Genomic DNA, 17,684 nt, shown 5'->3' on the forward strand with positions numbered 1-17,684 from the left:
AGTGTGGGTGGAAAGATGTGGATATTTACGTTTGTAAATGAGCGGGTGGACAAATTGGTGCATTTGTATGCGTGGATGAAGAGGTGGGTGGATGCAAGAGTTATGATGCAAAGGAAAGGTGGGAAAACACACATTTTTGTGTGAATTACTGGGTGGGCGAGTTGACCCCTTTATGTGTGAAAGAGTGGGTGACCAGATAGACACATTTGTGTGTGGGTGAGCAAGTGGCAGGATAGTGAGTTTCCATGTGAGCGAGTGGATGGGTAGATGAAGTTGATTGCAGACTAATGGATACATTGTTATAACGATAGACAGATAGATTGACAGATGGGTGATAGAATTTGTATGGGTGAGCTTAGTTTCCAAGTGGGTGGATGGGTGAGATAAGCAATGGTTAAGAGGGTGGGTGACTAGATGGGTTACTAGATTGATGGATAGGTGGTTGATCAAAAGTAAGCATGAGAGTATGTTTGGGTGGATGGATATCTGGATGAATGACTGGGTGGCCATTTCGAATGAATGGATGTTTGGGGTATGGATGGATGAGTGAGTGAATAGATGAGTAAGTTGCATATAAGCCTCGGGTTAAAAGACAGTTGCTCTGGGAATATTCTGTGGATATCACGCCAGGGTATCCAGGTGTGGCTGATGCCTATGCTTGAAGCAGGACTCAAATAAGCACAGAAAAACTTTGCGCCTGAGACCTATCCCCCTCAGTTGCAAATCGTTATCTAACCTCATTTCTGACACCCCACCCTTGTTTTGAAATTTAAAAACCATTAGAAAATCTATTTAAGAACAGAGAATAAATAGATTCACCAGAGAAGTAGGTTGAGTAGCTAAATTGTCAGGTGCTACGTCAACAGACCTGAGGTCTAGTCCTGATTTTCCCACTTTGACAACTGAGCCTGAGAAAATCCCTTCATCTCCATGTGCCTCAGTGCCCTGGCAGGTAGATATTTGAGGGCATTTAGAAATAGGCAAATTACTAACATTCAACACTGTATTAAAAATGTATATTGAAATGCATGTCTAAATTTTCATTTGAGTGACAGAAGACAAGAGTTGATGAAAAGCTCTGAAAGTTAAGTGTAGAGATCTTAATGCACCATGTATGTTTTTAGACCAGTTCTTAACTTGTGAAAAACTAAGTGAGGGGCACGAAGTTTTCCCTGGGAGCCTGCTTCCAACACTACCATAAACCGGGGTTATGAAATACCAAGGTTGTGTAGTCTTGTATCCACCTTCATTTCACCACACATCCCTTTACTTTCTCTCACTCTTGCAGGTTCTTTTCTATCCCTGTGGTCTCTGTTTGTCATCGATGTCCTATCTTTCACTTCCTATTACATTCTTTTTCTGACTTTCTCTCTCTTGCTCTGGGTCAAGGTCTTCTGACAAAAAAAAGTTGCGGTCCACCAAAGTGAGTGCAACCTCTCACACAAATGTAAGCAGTGCACTGGCTGGAAATGTTAAATAGAGCAGTTCTTTTCAAAAGAAAAAAAGTAAGGTGGGTGCAGAGGACAGGCAGCATTTGTACTTTGCACAGTTTTATCCGAGGTCTTTTGATAAACTAAGCATCAATGAAATTGGGTTTTGGTTTTTCAGATTTGTTCACTGCTTGTTATGCAATTGAAAATCATTCAATATAATCAGTTCCAAATCTTGAAACCAAAAACGTTCACATTGTCAACAAAAAAATCTTTGAATAATTTTGGCATGATCAAGCGGTTCAGTTGGTTGAATGGTTGAAGTTCCCCGCATCTAACACTGAAGGGCGCCCTTGCCTTGTGAGAGAGTGAACCCTGATGTTTTACAGTGTAAATACGGGAGTTAAAGGCTTTGTGCCAGAGGAGAGGCCGGTTTCTGGCAATAATGGTGTAACTGTGCCATGGTAAACAGGGTCGGCTGGCCTATAGGGCTCTCACGCAGTGCCTGATCGGCTTGTCTGACAAATCAGTGTGTGGGACTTGTTTTGTAGTTTTGGGACGGTTTTATGGCTAGGTAGGCTGGTTTTTGCTGTTCATTTCCCTTATAGTACCACTTTTTTAACCATATGCTTTGCTAATGTGGACCATTTTTGTTTGGGTGCCTGGACCAATTTTTTGTCCCGCTGTGACCCAGAATGGTAGTGATTGCTCCTGGAAAGCCTAAACTAGACTTGCTCCTAACTTTTCCTAATAAACCTCCAAGATGTTCAAAGGCCTCATATAATTATTTTTGGCATAGGGTAGCGGTGCAAGCCTTCCTGCTGCGCTGCACTACATCAAAAGAAAAGGACAGGAATGCGCCATATCTGTCCTCTTTCACAGTTCTGGCTCACAAATGGCTGCCATACGCCAACGCAGGCACCCTGTTTTTTGCGTTGAAATCAAGGTGTTTTTGTGGAGGAAGGACACTCTGGGGAGGCCTAGTATTTTGACGCATTTCCAGATTTACAGTATGTATGCATTAACCTGGGAATGTGTCAAATGCCATGGGGGTTACATGGGAACAGCCACCATAACACCCATGGCACGCCTCCCTATCATAGTGTGAGGCAACCCAGCAACTTGCGCTGCATTGCCTCACACCATATCTACGAGGCCAGGAAAAGCCATGCAGGGTGGCTTTAAGTGGCCTCATAGATATGGGTAAGCCCATTGTGCCGCCGGAACGTCAATAAAAGTGACATTCTGGCAGCACACTGGGCTTGTAAATAACCCCCTGGGGCCTAAAAACGGCCACCGATGGTGCAAGGGAGTTAGTTATTGTCACAGGCTACATGCCCCTGGGGCAGGCCTGTACAACAACCTGCCTCAAAATGTGAAGCATGGGAACAGTGTGTCCACTTTAAAAGGCTTGCAAATGTGGAGCCTATGTTGAAAACTATGAGGTACTAATTGGTAACGCGTGCCATAAAAATGGAGTGTATGCACTTAAATATAAATATGAGACTGTGGTTCCTATAATTCGTACTGTCACGTTGTGTTGTTCCCTTTAACTATTTTATTGCACTACCTTATTTGCAGCCCTTGTAGTGCTCTAATATTTCTGAAAGGTGTCACAAGGCACAACAATTTTGCAATAAATGTAAAAACACAAATTCAAGGGTTCAATTACTAGCTGAGAGATTTCGGAAAGACGCCAAACGCAGTGAGCAGTACAGAGTGTATAAACCTGGTACTTGTTAGATATTGAGGTCAAGGTGACAGCACAGACAGGAAAGGTAGAACCACTTCTGCCTGTTGGCACCAGAAGCATTTAGGAGACAATAAACAGGCAGTGCCACACATCAGCTATTCACTCTTTGATCTTACCTGCACAGTTCTGTTCTGGCTTCCATTGGACCCGGATGCCCTCTCGCTGGCAGGCTCTGGCGTAGGCGATGAAGGATTCGCAGTAGCAGTTTTTATGTACCGGACACTCACACATATCTGTGACGCACGACCTGCAAAAACAAACCACAGACCATCAGCCGAGGAGTACAACTGTGAGAAGCGAGAGAGCCTCTCGCATGCTTGCGTCTTCCAGAGTACCTTTTTGATTTTCCATTGATGCGCAGGTAACAGGTGATAAACAAACTCGTCAAGTACATATTCAGTGTAGGTTGGCAAAGCTATTTGCCCACCCAAGTGAAATGTATGTGTTGCAAATGGCTTGGTTTACAAGTGTAAATTCAGTCATTCAGTATCTCTTTATTTGGCTATAATAGTATCCATACAAAAAATCATAAAAACAGGATGAAATACATTTCACTCTATTTCACAATATGCCAAGACTGATTGAAAAAGAATAAATATTAATAAACTGTACATAAGAATCTTAAGTGTCTAAAAAATCACATCTTATGCTAAATTGTAGGGTTAGTAGTATGTCTCATTTCATAACACAGTACTTTTCATCACTCAATCTCGTATGTTAGTACTTCCAAGTCTGAGGCATAAGCAGCAAAATGGAATACATTCAAATACATTTCACTCTGTTGCAGCATATAGCAAGACAGACTTAAAAAAGATAAACATAATAATGGACAATGCACAAAAGCTTAAAAGGTGGCTGTAAAATCACTTCTAGGATATCTCATTTCATAACACAGTACTATTCATTGACCAGCCTCATATGTTAGTACTTCCAAATTTTAAAGGACATTTCCATCTAAAGATGGCAGATACAATAAAGGTGGAGACCGAGTAGCATATATCCACATTATCTAACGCACAGATATACTTAAAAGCTTTCTGGTGATAAATATATTTTCCAGTTTTAAACAAAGTCGTAAATATTGCTTTCTTAAAACTGCATAGAATTTACAAAAAAGAATAAAGTCAATCAGTCATTTTAGTTTATTTTGGCTACACCGCATACAACACATACAGGATGCAATCCTGTCCAATAAATGAAAGTGGCATGTCAATTTAAAAATAACAGGCAGCAACAAATCCCCCCTCCAGCTCACAATAAGCCATGCGGTAAACATTGCACTTGACGTAGAGGTCTTCAGCAGCTCTCAGCTGGCTTCAGACTGCCAATGCCTGGGTCTCTAAGAGGTGGCAACAATCACTTTCGCCTCAGGAGCAAGTGATGCAAAACAAAACAAAAATATGTCTTGTCTTCAGTACATTTCATGCAACAAAGACAGTAGTTTGTTTGTTAGAGTGGATTGTATCAATTAAAAGTAGAGGAAGTCAGCGTTAAACTACCACTTCTAAATGTAAGATAAAAGGTTTTGGTACAAAATGTTTATAAAAAGAACATTTACACTCGCAAAGCAATTTGCTTCCACTTAATATCACACCTGTACGTTATAATTAGGCCTAGTTATAATATAATGTGTGAGTAAGTCAGTCTTGTAGTGGTCCAGGGCTGGGAACACCCATGAGCCTGAGAGTTTGTGGGTTCTCACAAACTTTTGCAAGGCATATTCCTCCCGTGAATGCTGTTGTAGATGTACTTCTGCAAAGAGCAGGTGTATGTCTGTATCCAAGAGAATGCTCTAATACTTACCGGTAATCTTCATTACTCCGGGTCCCGTTGTCCTCGTCCCATTCATTACAATGTGGAGATAACCATCTCCCAACAGAAAAAAAGACAAGAGGAATGCTGGGACCCTAATACTGCCCCTCTTACCGGGAGTACATAAGCAGTACTTACCCAGCATCCCGCCTGTACAACCAAGCCCAAACAGGAAGGCCGGCCGCCCGGGCGGGAGGGAGGGGCGTATGAATGGGACGAGGACACCGGGACCCGGAGTAATGAAGATTACCGGTAAGTAATAGAGCATTGCCCCCAGGTCCATTATGTCCTCGCCCCATTCATTACAATGTGGAGAATAACAAGGCAAAAAAACGGCCTTCCGAACCCACAAGCACACCCAGGAAACCACATCAAAAGCAGCAACCCAAGGGAGCACCGAGAAGGAGGGAAGGGGGGGACCGCAGGAAGCAACTGGCCCGCAACTCAGAACAAGACAGCAGGGGCCAAACAAGGTCCGGCAACAACCAAGAAAAAAACAGAAAGCCAGGACCCCCAACAAGAGAAACCGGAGACAGGGCAACCTGGAAAAAGACCCAAAGGACACGGCCAAGGAACCCACCAGACAAGGCCGCCCAGCCCTGAAACACCAGGAAGGCACACAGGACCCGGCAGCCGCATAGACACAGAGCACATCTCGACCGCCCGAGGAAGGCCAAAGAAAAGAAGCCAAGACCAGCCAACAGAGCGCAGGCACAAGCACACAGACCAACAAGGAAGGAGGGAAGCACAGGCCAGAACCAGCCCACCCCGCCAAACCAAACGACCCGGCCCCCAGAGAGGCCAGAGGAGAGAGCCAAACAAACGCTCAGAGGAGGCCCAGGACCCAGGAAAGAAAAGGCAGCACCAATAGGGCCACCAAACGACAACCACCAAGCACCCAGCTCAGAGGGAGGAGCCGCAGCAAGAGCCCAGGAGCCAAACAGGAGCCAGAACCCAACCAAACCGAAAAAGACAGGGAAGGAGACAAAGACCAGAAATCCCAGGAGGCCAAAAGCCCCAACCGGGAAGGAGGCCGCCAACCGAACCAAGATGCCACAAAACCCAGAACAGCAGGGGCAGAGGAGGCCAATCCAAAAGACCACAGGCCAGAGAAGCCCCCAGAAAGAACCAGCCGACAGCAGACCAAACAACCGAGAGGCCAACAAAGACCGGAAACCAACAAGCCGGAACCGAACAGGCCCAGCAAGGGCGGGGACAGGGCCAACCGGACACAACCCCAAGACCCCCAACCCCAAAGGGAGGGAAAACAAGGCAGGGCGCAATCCCAGGACAACGGGAACCCCCGGCAGCCCCTAAACCAGGAAACAACCAGACACAAACCCGCCGAACGACGGCACAAAAAAGTCAACGTGGCGGAGGACCGCACAGGCACCCAACACCCCGGCCAAGCCCGCCGCAAGGGCAGGAGTAGCGGAAAAGGCCCCGGGGCGCACAGCCCCCAGACTAGAAACCCACCAGGCCCGACCCCAGCCAACGCCGGAGAGGAGCCAACTAAGCAGCAAAAAGAAACGCAAAGGAAACAGGAAAGCCAGGACCGGAGCCAGGCAACCGCCGATGCAGTAGGGCCCTCAGGACCAACAAGCCCCGGGAGGAAGCTCACGCAGCACAAAGGCTGAAGCAAAGGGCAGGAAGGCCGAGAGAGACCCCCAACACACCACCACCAGACCACACAGAAGGCTGGAAGAAGCAAACAGACGAAACCGCAAAGCGGAAACCGGAGGAAGCAGAGAAGCCAGAGGGCCAACCAGCAGCAGACCCCGGACAACCCACAGCCCGGAGGGCGGACCCCACAGAGGCAACGACGAACACCAAAGGACCTCACCCCAACAAGAGATGGGGGGGTACCAGAAACAGGCACACACCGGGAGCAGACCCGGTGGAAGCAAGGGAAGACAGGACACCGGAACAGGAAGAACCGGGAACACCCGGCAAACAAACCCCACAGCCGGCAGAGACGGGACTGCACAGCCAGCAAACCAAAGAGGCACAGCCAGAGGCCACGCCGCACCAGCAGGAAGCCAGCGGGCCAGGAGCAACAGGAGGCAATCCCGGAAACGCCAACCCAGAAGCACCGAACACCAGGACCCCACACAGGCCCGAACAAGGCAGCAGGAAGAGGGCCAATGATGAAGGAGCACCGGGGCAACCCCAACAGCCCACAATGTAGAGAGCAGGATCAGGGAGAAAAACGGACACCCAACCACAGGCGAAGCAAGCCAGGAAGAGAACAGACGAGAAAGAAGGCATAATCTGAATAGTCCTTCGAAACGCGTCGACGCCCTTAAAAAAAAACCACAATTTTTCCCATATACCAATGGACAGTAGACTTTGAAACACCTTACAAGTTGGTCTAACTGTCAGTTCTGAATGTGGTAATCAAGAACAGATATTTTTGTCTATTGTATTTCTCCCTGAAGAGTACCTTGGTAGACAGTGATAGATAGGATTATGTCATATTGTGTTTTTTAATTTTGCATTTTTTCATATATGTTTTTATTGTGACCAAATGTAGCAACAAAGGTCTTTTATATTGATGTCTGATAAAATACTATGTGTAAAGATTTATATAATAAATTGAAGTGAAAACATTTTTTTCATTACGTGAGGAATTTGTGTGCCAATACAGATACGCGTATGAGTGACTGAGTAGTAGTGGTGAATGTATGCTAAATGATAGCTAAAATAGCACGGGATTCCTTTTTTTTTCCCCCAGAGGACATCTTCGGATTTAGTTTTGCAAGAGAAGACAGCCAGAAAGAGCAATGACCTGCACCCCTGCAAAGGCGGAACCAGAGCAGGCCCAACTGCCGAGGAGCAGGCTGAGACGAACGGCAGCAAGCAAACACAGGCAGCAGAGCGCACGACACAGGAGCGCCAGTATGTGAAGAAGAAAAAGCCGCCAAGCAGACTCACCCGAGGCGGGGGCCAACACCAGCACCAAGGCCCCCCCGCAACTGCCAGCAGGAATCCAGGGGCAGGAACACCGCAAGCGAGGCACGACTCACCCGGCCAGGCTCGGGGAAGACGCACCAGCGATGAAGGGCAGCAAGCAAACACAGGCAGCAGAGCGCTTGACACAGGAGCGCCAGAATTTGAAAAAGAAAAAGCCGCCAAGCGGACTTACCCGGGGTGGGGGCCAATACCAGCACCAAGGCCCCCCCCCCGCAACTGCCAACAGGAATCCAGGGGGCAGGAACACTGCAAGCGAGGCACGACTCCCTCGGCCTGGCTTGGGGAAGACGCACCCTTACGACCTGGAAGGGAACGGGAGTCCACGCCCCAGCCGCAAAGGGCTGTGCGGCCAGTCAGGAATCTGGCAGGAACAGAGACTGACTCCCAGCAAGCCCGGCACGCCGAGAGACAGCTCAGGAAACCCTGCGCCTGCACAGCCAGGCAGCCGGACGGGGGGAGAGAAGACCGCCACTCCATCCCAGCAGGAGCAGCACCAGCACACCACGTCAATTCTGTCGACAGACAGAAAAAAAGAACAGGCGGGATGCTGGGTAAGTACTGCTTATGTACTCCCGGTGGGAGGGGCAGTATTAGGGTCCCAGCATTCCTCTTGTTTTTTTTTCTGTCGGAAGATGGTTATCTCCACATTGTAATGAATGGGACGAGGACATAAGGGACCTTGGGGTAATGGTGTGGGAACACTCACCACACTGGTGAAAATGGAATCAAGGTTTCGCCTAAAGGAAAATAGATTACTTGTGGAGGAAAACGCAACAATTAAAGTAACATCATACTCAGGGCACGAGTCGGGGGTACACGCGGGTGGGTGGACGGCGTCCAGCCACTATTTTCACAGGGTGGACGCCGTCCATCCTGCCAAGAAGTTGGGCACCACTGAAAAATATGCTAAATTCGTCCCGGTGAAATTTGCAAACACCGGGACACATTCAGCAGCGTCTGCACGTTGTTGTCTGCTTTCCATACACAAAACCGAGCAGGTGGGGACGGGGTTCTCTCATTTCTGACTCCTGCTTGGCCCATAACTAAGGCCAAATCTGAGGGGTCATCAGGCTTCCTTTTGTTAAAGTCTCCTGGCTGGCAGCAGTCCTGAGCCTCACACCTACAATCAAATGCATCTGAGGGGAAACAAAGGCTCACACCTTGTTAGCACTTCACAAACACTTAAGAGAGGCCGTTTTTCACTTTGTTCAGTCTCTGTTTAGGAGATATGCATGCACTGTAAGAATGTCAGATGTGTTGATCTTTCCCAGTATTTACACAAAATAAATAGCATTTATATAGTGCTCACTACCCCTGAGAAGGAGCTGTAATAATTTAAATAGCACTATTTTTTCTTCTAAAGCACTGTGGGTGGAGGACGTTTACGCTGACAAAAGGCAACATTGCTTTATGTGTTGCTTGAAAAAATGTGAATCTTCTGCCTAAATCAGGATGGTTTCCCTGTAACTCGAAATGTGCTCCAATGTATTCATGATAGACATATTAAACAGATATACGAGGGCTTAAGATCTGATGTCACTTCTTATTAAGCCACTTCCTGTGATGTCACGCATTGTGATGTCACGTGCGGTGATGTCACTTGCATACTAATTTATTAGGTTAGTCCCCCACTTATATGTTTAGGCCCTGTGCCCTGATCGTACTATTGAGAGATTGGTATGCATGTGTAAAGGAACATCTGTTAATACATTTGACAAAGCCTTTGCATGGGAGAAATATACTGTAAAATTGCAAAAGTACTCCTGCAACTACGACTTCGAAAGTATTGAAGGAGAAAATAAGAAACCATCCATGAATTTCCCAAAAAACGTGAATTTATTTGAAACGTTGGAGTAACACAAGTACATTTTCTTCCTATTTTCTGATGATTCAGGTGCCAAATGATTTCAGTGCAATTTATTTTTTGTTATGTTATTGTGGGTTATTTGTAGAGGTGGACGAGCCATTGAAAGTTCAAGCCATGCTCGAGTCGAGCCAATAACGAGCTCCGCTTTCAAGTGGCTTCCGCCTGCCAACCTCCCTCTACCCAGGATGTGGCGTTATAGCCAGATCTGCAGATTTTGGAACTGGGGAACCAGCTTTGAATCTTGGAGTCAGCATAACATCCCGGGATCCTGAATAAATCCCCTAATCTCCCGTACCTATAAAGAATTAATGTGACCTTGTTGTAATGTAACTAATCCTCAATTAGAGCATTCCAATATCTTCAGGTCTGTTTGCACTATACAAAAACTCCCACAAAAAAAATGCACAAAGAGGTAAAAACAAAGTGTCAACATAAAAAGGAATGACAAATAGATACCCAATAAGTGGCTGAATTGTACAAAATAAAGTCAGAAAAGCTGGATAAATCGTGGCTTTCCCCGTGAAAATGTGTGATCTTAACATAATGTGTATTTGTAAAGTGCGCATGCACCCATGGGCATCTTGTTGCTGAATAACATGTTTATTGTTACCCAATTCAATGGTTCTCATGTAATCGACCTCAGAAGGAAAATAAGCGGAGTAGACCCACTGGGATTTGAACCTGTGACCATGACGTCAAACACAGGCCCCCACGGCAGAAGTCTTAGTCCTCTAAGCCTCCAGACCCAGCTCATACAAATACACAACTTCACCAAAACTCCTTTTTTTATTATCCCGTGAGAAATCACTTTCAAATGTGTGGGCTCAGAATACCAGCTGTACAAAAACCCTCTCTTGGTTCTGGGGAGCAGCAGCTGTTGTTTGTACCTGTTTCCCAAAGTGTGGGACCTTGACAAGTGGAGTCTCATTACATTCCCCAACCCCTGCCTGATCCATAAATCTTCATGTAGGTGCATGTGGAACTAAGCAGTTCCTGGAGACTGGAAATAAAACAAGATGGAGAGCGTGTGATGCAGCTGTATCAGAGGGTGCGAAGTGAAACTGAGAAAAAGAGATTACTGATCGCCACTAACATTACCTAGAGCCTCACCTTTTGTACCACAGGGGAGATTTTCCATCTGTGACACTTCTATTCCTGCTAAAGCCTCCACACGTGAGAGGCAAAGTCTTTGTTTGTCTCACACTATGGCAAGGAGGGATTCATTCGATTTATCACCAGAAAGCAAAAAGGTGTATTTCCCAGTCAGTTTTGTACAGGTTTTGAAAAGAAAAAAAATGCAAATGTCCCAAACATATAGCTGCCCTACTGGGTCGTTAAAATCCACCCTTCATCGTCAGGAACATGAAGCCTGTGAAACGAAGCTTAGAGAATTGGGTCCACGTTACACAGAGCGCTATTTAAGAGCTGGCTGCGGTTTAAATGGGCGGTACTGGTGAGCATGGTGTACGGCGAAAGAGTACCGGCACTTCTCAGCAAGGGTGTCATACTTTTAATGGGGGAGTACCAGTACTTCGTAGGAGAAAAATAGTACTCTGCAATAGCGGGTACCAGAACTTGACTATTTCGATTTCAAACACTGAACGTAGGAACTGGATGGAAAAAGTTTAAAATGTTGTGGATAACTTTACCCAACCAATTATGGGGCATATCATCAAGGTACCGCGATAAAATTATTGCCGCTTTAGCGTCCGTTTTCTGGCGAAAAGTGGTGATAATTTTATCGCACTATCAGCAAGGACGCGCTAACGTGTGTTCCTATGCCTCTGCGCCGCTTTCCCTAACGCCCATCTTTGCAACGCCAATGATATGCAAACTGGGCATACCCTGCTAAACTAAAGTGGATAATGTCGCTAACAGACATTTCTCCATTTATGAAGCTAATCGCTAACCTGTGTAGCGACGAGAAAAGTAGCGCTAACCGCACTTATTGCAGGTTTCCTCACACCTGCTTTTATACTGACTAAGCCATTATAGTCTATGGGTGGTGGACCATAATGATGAGACCATCCTGCCCTATCATCAACGTATCGCCTATCGCTGTGCGATTATCACTGGATTTCCAGCGATAATCACACATTTTGCAGCTATCGCTGGATTTATTATCGCATTGGAGATAAGCGTTGCTGATAGTGCGCTATCTCTGCGATAAAATCCAGTGATAGCCGGCGACAATTATCCTCGTGCTAAGCGCGCTTAGCGATAATTATCGCCAGCTGTTGCTGATATGCCCCTATATGTTTTCAGGGGGGTTGTGTGTTGTGTGAAGTATTCATAATACTAGCTGGTCTTCGCCCACTAATCAAAGCTTAAAAATACATTTTCAGAGAACCCCAGGTGTGGATGGCGAATAGGACCTGTTTATGGCTGCATTACAACTTTCAAACCAAACCTCATCTTCCAGCCTTTGTTCTTTGGCTCTCATTTATAGTTCAGTTTTACTAACATAATTAACTAGTCGTTCCAGTGCGCTATTACACCGTATTTAATTTTGCGGACTACGTTTGTGGAGCGGTGTTTCTGAGTAGAAGCACGCTTCCCTCTTGTGGCCGAAATCGAGAACTGCAAGTCTCTTTATAAAAGCAGACAGTTCATCAAAACCAACATTGTTACATCATTAGGATGGATGCACATGGGTGAACGAAAACCGATATATTGCGACTTAACTACGCCAGGAAAACATGTACCTTACCCAAGGACGACAAATTAAGCAAATTAAGAATGCAGCACACCCATCACCGCCATGAACACTCGAATGTATCTGTGGGAGCACCTGTGCTAATGTGGATAGTGGTGAATCAGAGATAATAGGTATAATTAATCTTTTCCGATGAGATTTATTAAGGAGTGACTGTTACGGCGTAATGACAAGTATTGCGTTTCTTAATTCCGTAAATCAGGGGTTACTGATTATTGCAGCGCCTGGCCACGGAACCTTAAAGTGGACGAGTTTGTCTCTTTTTCCAGAGTTCGATGTGTACCTAAAACCCTACATGGACACAGGTTGGGAAGCAATGGAAATTCAATTTCAACCCATTGTACGAATGTTCTGGTAACGGAGCAAACAGATCAAGTCTCCAATGTTGTGAATTATTGGCCTGTTGCGGAAAAACAGAACATGAACACGTACTAGTAATCCGGGCACAGGTTTCACCACATTATTACAATGTTGACACCCAAATAAGCAACAGAAAGGTGAGCAGACAACATTTGCGAAGGCCCTTCCTCTGCGCTACAACACAAGCTGCTGCTTGTTTAGTAACTTTTGGTCCACTTGAGATGGAAATAATTTATTTTTCAGAAATCTGCACACAGAAGATGATGGATTATGTGGTAAATGTCGCAAATTCATTATTATGTGGAACATGCATAATACCAGTGTGGCTGGGTATTTCATTCACCATTTAACAACTGATGTACCTAATATGATCATTGGGTGAAGTGAACGGGTGCTGGCATACAAGAACATGCTGAAGTAGGAACGGGCACATGAAATGACCTATTAGCAGCCAACCTCACAAGTCATATTTGAATGGCCAGGATGTCTTTTTGTACAGTATTGAAATGCATTTTGTCCGTCACTGATCTCACCGAGTCAATATTGCGAAATAAACAAATGCATTGATAACAGATGAGAAAAGAGCTCAACGACAGGGCTGGACTGGGAACCAAAAGCAGCCCCGGCACATTTTGACAAACCGGTTCTCATACTGCCCGTAGGGGCATATTATCAAGCACGGCGTTACAATTATCGCCGCTTTAGCTTGAGAAAACTGTAGAATGTGGTGTCAACATGGGCTTATATTGGAATTCACAAGGGCATATTATCAAGCCCATTATCGCTGCTTTATCGCCAGTTTTCTGCCGCTAAAGCGGCGATAATTGTAACGCCGTGCTTGATAATATGCCCCGTAGTGAGCAACGAATAATACAAGCCTGGTCATAGCAAGGACGGGGGTTTTGGGGGGTTGGAGGGGTTGGATGAGGGTTGTTCTCTCCACACAAAGCTTTGAAAAAATTGAAATATGGTCCACACATTTTTCAATATAGAACCTTTCTTTGTCATGGCATTGAGGGATGGAGATTGGAGTCACTGCTCAATGAATTAATGGATAGCTGGGTGGGGAAGAAGTTGATGGATGAATCAATTCAAGAATGCATGAAAATGAATAAAGACTTTTAGCTACATGGAGCATATGACCTTAATGCATTCGCCAAGGGTAGGTGCTCTAGATTTAATTTTAGACTCTGCATTAAAACATCGCACTCCCCAAACATTACCACCACCAATACTTGTGAAACATGAATAATCTGGATGTATTTATCACAGTTCTAATGCAGCCCCTCGAGGATTTAACACAGAGCATTACGGTTTGATCTAAAATGGGAGAGAATGAGACAACCATGGAGTGGCCTAATGTGAGAAAACAGGAAACCTTGAGTCAATTTCGGCTTCCACGTGACCACATTTTATGATCATGGCAAATTACTTTTATTACAGCTCCTCCTTTTCTGTCTGAGCCAGCCAACAGCAGAACCCTCACCCCTTGCCTAAACCCCTGAAGGTCAGCGGTGCTTGTGATGTTCCTGCGGAAGATAGGAACCTATCAAATGTAAAAACAAATAGTTTTGAGGCACTTGCATGCTTTGAAAAACGTTTGTTTTGCTTTGTTTTTCTGTTATGTGGTGAAGTGCTACAGGCAGGAAACATGGTTGGCACGGCCGCAGACAACAAAACTGGCTTCACCCTTCCAGCCCACCAGGAAGAAGACCACAATCCAGTAGGGCCAGTCCTAGGGCAGGACAGGCCTCTTAATCCACCAGGCGTTTGCCAGTGGGCTGGAGCCCTTGGAGGCCAGTTATGAAAGACCTGGGGCTCTCCTGGTACCTCCTACTCCCTGAGGATAATTGCAGCAAACATGGGGAGGCATCTTCAGGGTCGATTGTACAGCTACTGCGATCAATTTGTGTAAAAAGCACACGTAAAGATGAATGTGCGGAAATAAAATGGTGTAATACTGAACCAGTGATGCAGCTGTTCAGTATGTTCACCGCACAACCAATTTTGGTTACAAGGTTCTCCACATCTGGCATACTAGCCAAATGGTACGTGCGCCAAACCGCTAGTGGCGGTGTCCAAGACGGGGAGGCATGCCAGGACAGATGTGACACTGGGTAGCTGAATAAAGTTGCTGCATAGCTAACCCTGTAGCCAGTTTTAATCACGGACATACCAGCACTGCACTTTTTTCACCGCATCAGGCTCACATAGGGTTTTAATACACCCGCCTCACCCCAACAAAAACATCCCTGAGCTCCTCCCTCGTAGCGAGGGGATTGTAGCCCGCGTAGAGACCAGGGAGTCTATTATGATGTTGGGCAGATCGCCACCGCCCGGTGGCGATTCGCCCGACATCATCCCCCACCCGCCTCCCATTTCCCCCACCATATCATGATGGCGGGGGGTACCGCAGCGGACGGAAAGTCCGTTCGCCGATTTTCCGCCCGGTCGACCGGCCGGAAAAGGGTTGAATATGGTGGCAGTGTCTGCTAGACACCGCCATCCATATTACAATGGGAGCGGGAAGCAGCCTTTCTGTGGCAAAAAAAGGCATGCGAATTCCACACTTGGGGGCCCGTTGCGGGCCCCCAGGATGTTGGGGGGGTGGGGGAGCACATGGGGGTACCACTATGTTACCCCCCTGCATTTGCATGGACGACGTGGCAGACAACGCGCGGTGCCTGCCACGTAGTGCATGCAAATGCACAATGTGCAAGCAAAGCATTGTGGGGGGTGGTGCTGTGTGTACCGCCCGCCACAATGAAGTGGATGGGGGATGCCATGGTGGCATCCTAATTACTGGTGCGGGACCGCCGCACCACTGGCGGCCAGTCCTAGCACTGCGGGCCCCCAGGATGTTGGGGGTTGGGGGAACACATGGGGAGTACCACTATGGTACCCCCCTGCATTTGCATGGACGACGTGGCAGACAACGCACGGTGCCTGCCACGTCGTGCATGCAAATGCACAATGTGCAAGCAAAGCATTGTGGGGGGTGGTGCTGTGTGTACCGCCCGCCACAATGAAGTGGATGGGGGATGCCACGGTGGCATCCTAATTACCGGTGCGGGACCGCCGCACCACAGGCGGCCGGTCCCAGCACCGCTAGGATTACGTTCTCCCGCCATCCTAATAGGCCCCCAGGTCTCTCACTTGAGGAGGCACCCCTATGATGAAGCATGACACCTTTGGTGTGTGAGGGGAACCGTCCTTAAAAGGGATTCCTCCCAACGTTGGGTAGAGTACAGCAAGCCTCTTTTCTGACCTCTCGTATATCTTCGGACCCGTATCCTTTTTTGTGATATGATTAATGAGTGGGGAGGTGGCACACCCAGGTCCTTAAATCTCCTCTAGCCCCATTGTGTGAATACAATACAAGGACCAACAGTAGCACATGTTGGAGAAATGAATGTTTTTTTTAAGTAGGTGTTGTAAGTAATGAAGTAAATTAATCTTATTGATGGCCTATCTGTAAATTAGATCTGCTTTTTAATGCTTTGGACATGTCCATCACTACTTGGGGATAATAACGCTGAATGGGCAAAGCTTCCTCTTTGGTGTCCAGATCATAGGGTTGATTACAGCTGATATTTTTTGCCTGGGTTTTGATATCCTTGCTGCAAAGGGATTGAAGGTTTGTGCTGGTGATTTCAAGGGCCTTGGTTCCCTATTCTTCATTTGCTAACTGTTTGAATATCTTACAGCTGTGACTGTGAATATAATTGTCAAGCATCTATTTTTAAAGTGGGTTTTAAAATAGCTCAGCAATAAACGTGGCCAAATATTATTGGAGGCAGGTCTAATGAGGAATAAAGTAAAAATAGACAATGTTTGGGCAGGTTTCATCTGCTTCCTGAATTGGGAATGTGCCGCGGGCTATGACATTTTGCTCTGCACATTTTCAGTAATATGGCCGTGATCACGCATATATTAATAGAACGCAGGGGTTACATTTAATTAGGAGGTGAAACTCAATGACACATAACTACATTACCATGCCTTAGGAGAAGCCCGAAGGAAATGCTGAGGTTTGTATTTTTGACATTAATCTGAAAAGTGGTTTGGGAAGCTTGAGATAAACTGCACAAGTCAGATCATATTACAAAAAAACAAGACCTGAAATGTGTTTAAGGGTCAGAATGGAATCCCAATATAGACTGAAATAATCCCTTAACCAAATAAATTACATTTGGGGCAGCATGGAAAAACAGTAGGAAAACTGTAGAGCTATTAGAATATCAAAAAATTACTTTTTGGGAGAAACCGGTGAGACGCTTGGCAAACAGCTCAGGAAATAATAATTGAAAACATCATTGAATCACACATTCAAGTAGAGACAAGCCAGGAATGAATGCTAATAAGGGTGTTATTGGAAGACAGTATCCCGAGCAGTGGCTTGCTCGGGTGGCTCGACGGTCTAATGCATCCACTTCATTTATCTGCTTTAGACCCACGGTCACGGGTCTGAAACTCTCAAACCGAGAGGGTCAACTCAGCTTATCATCCTTCCAAAGTCAACGAAATTAGTTTGCTCGATTTGGGTGACAATAAACATTTTCCAATAGCTGCAAGAGACATCTGAAGAACTGAACATTTTGCTCTACAAATAACCATGTTGTATTATGTTAACACTACAGAGGAACACACTAGTCAACACCATATCTACCTATACTACTCAACTTCCAATCATATCACACAAATCTGCACAAACCATAACTCATCAAACTTCATCATCAATCACCACAAGAGGGATCCACTTACATAGCACAT

At 46.0% G+C, this 17,684-nt stretch overlaps 1 protein-coding gene across 1 annotated transcript in view; it reads right to left on the reverse strand.

Annotated features, from left to right (window-relative positions):
- Nucleotides 1-17,684, reverse strand: part of BMPER (BMP binding endothelial regulator) — a 448,094-nt gene that overhangs the window by 23,975 nt on the left and 406,435 nt on the right. The window contains exon 14 of the mRNA XM_085607488.1: nt 3,300-3,430. Coding sequence (XP_085463614.1) covers nt 3,300-3,430 — 131 coding nt within the window. The remainder of the gene's footprint in view (nt 1-3,299; nt 3,431-17,684) is intronic.

The sequence above is a fragment of the Triturus cristatus genome, chromosome 5_2 (genome assembly GCF_964204655.1).
Source record: "Triturus cristatus chromosome 5_2, aTriCri1.1, whole genome shotgun sequence".
NCBI lineage: Eukaryota > Metazoa > Chordata > Amphibia > Caudata > Salamandridae > Triturus > Triturus cristatus.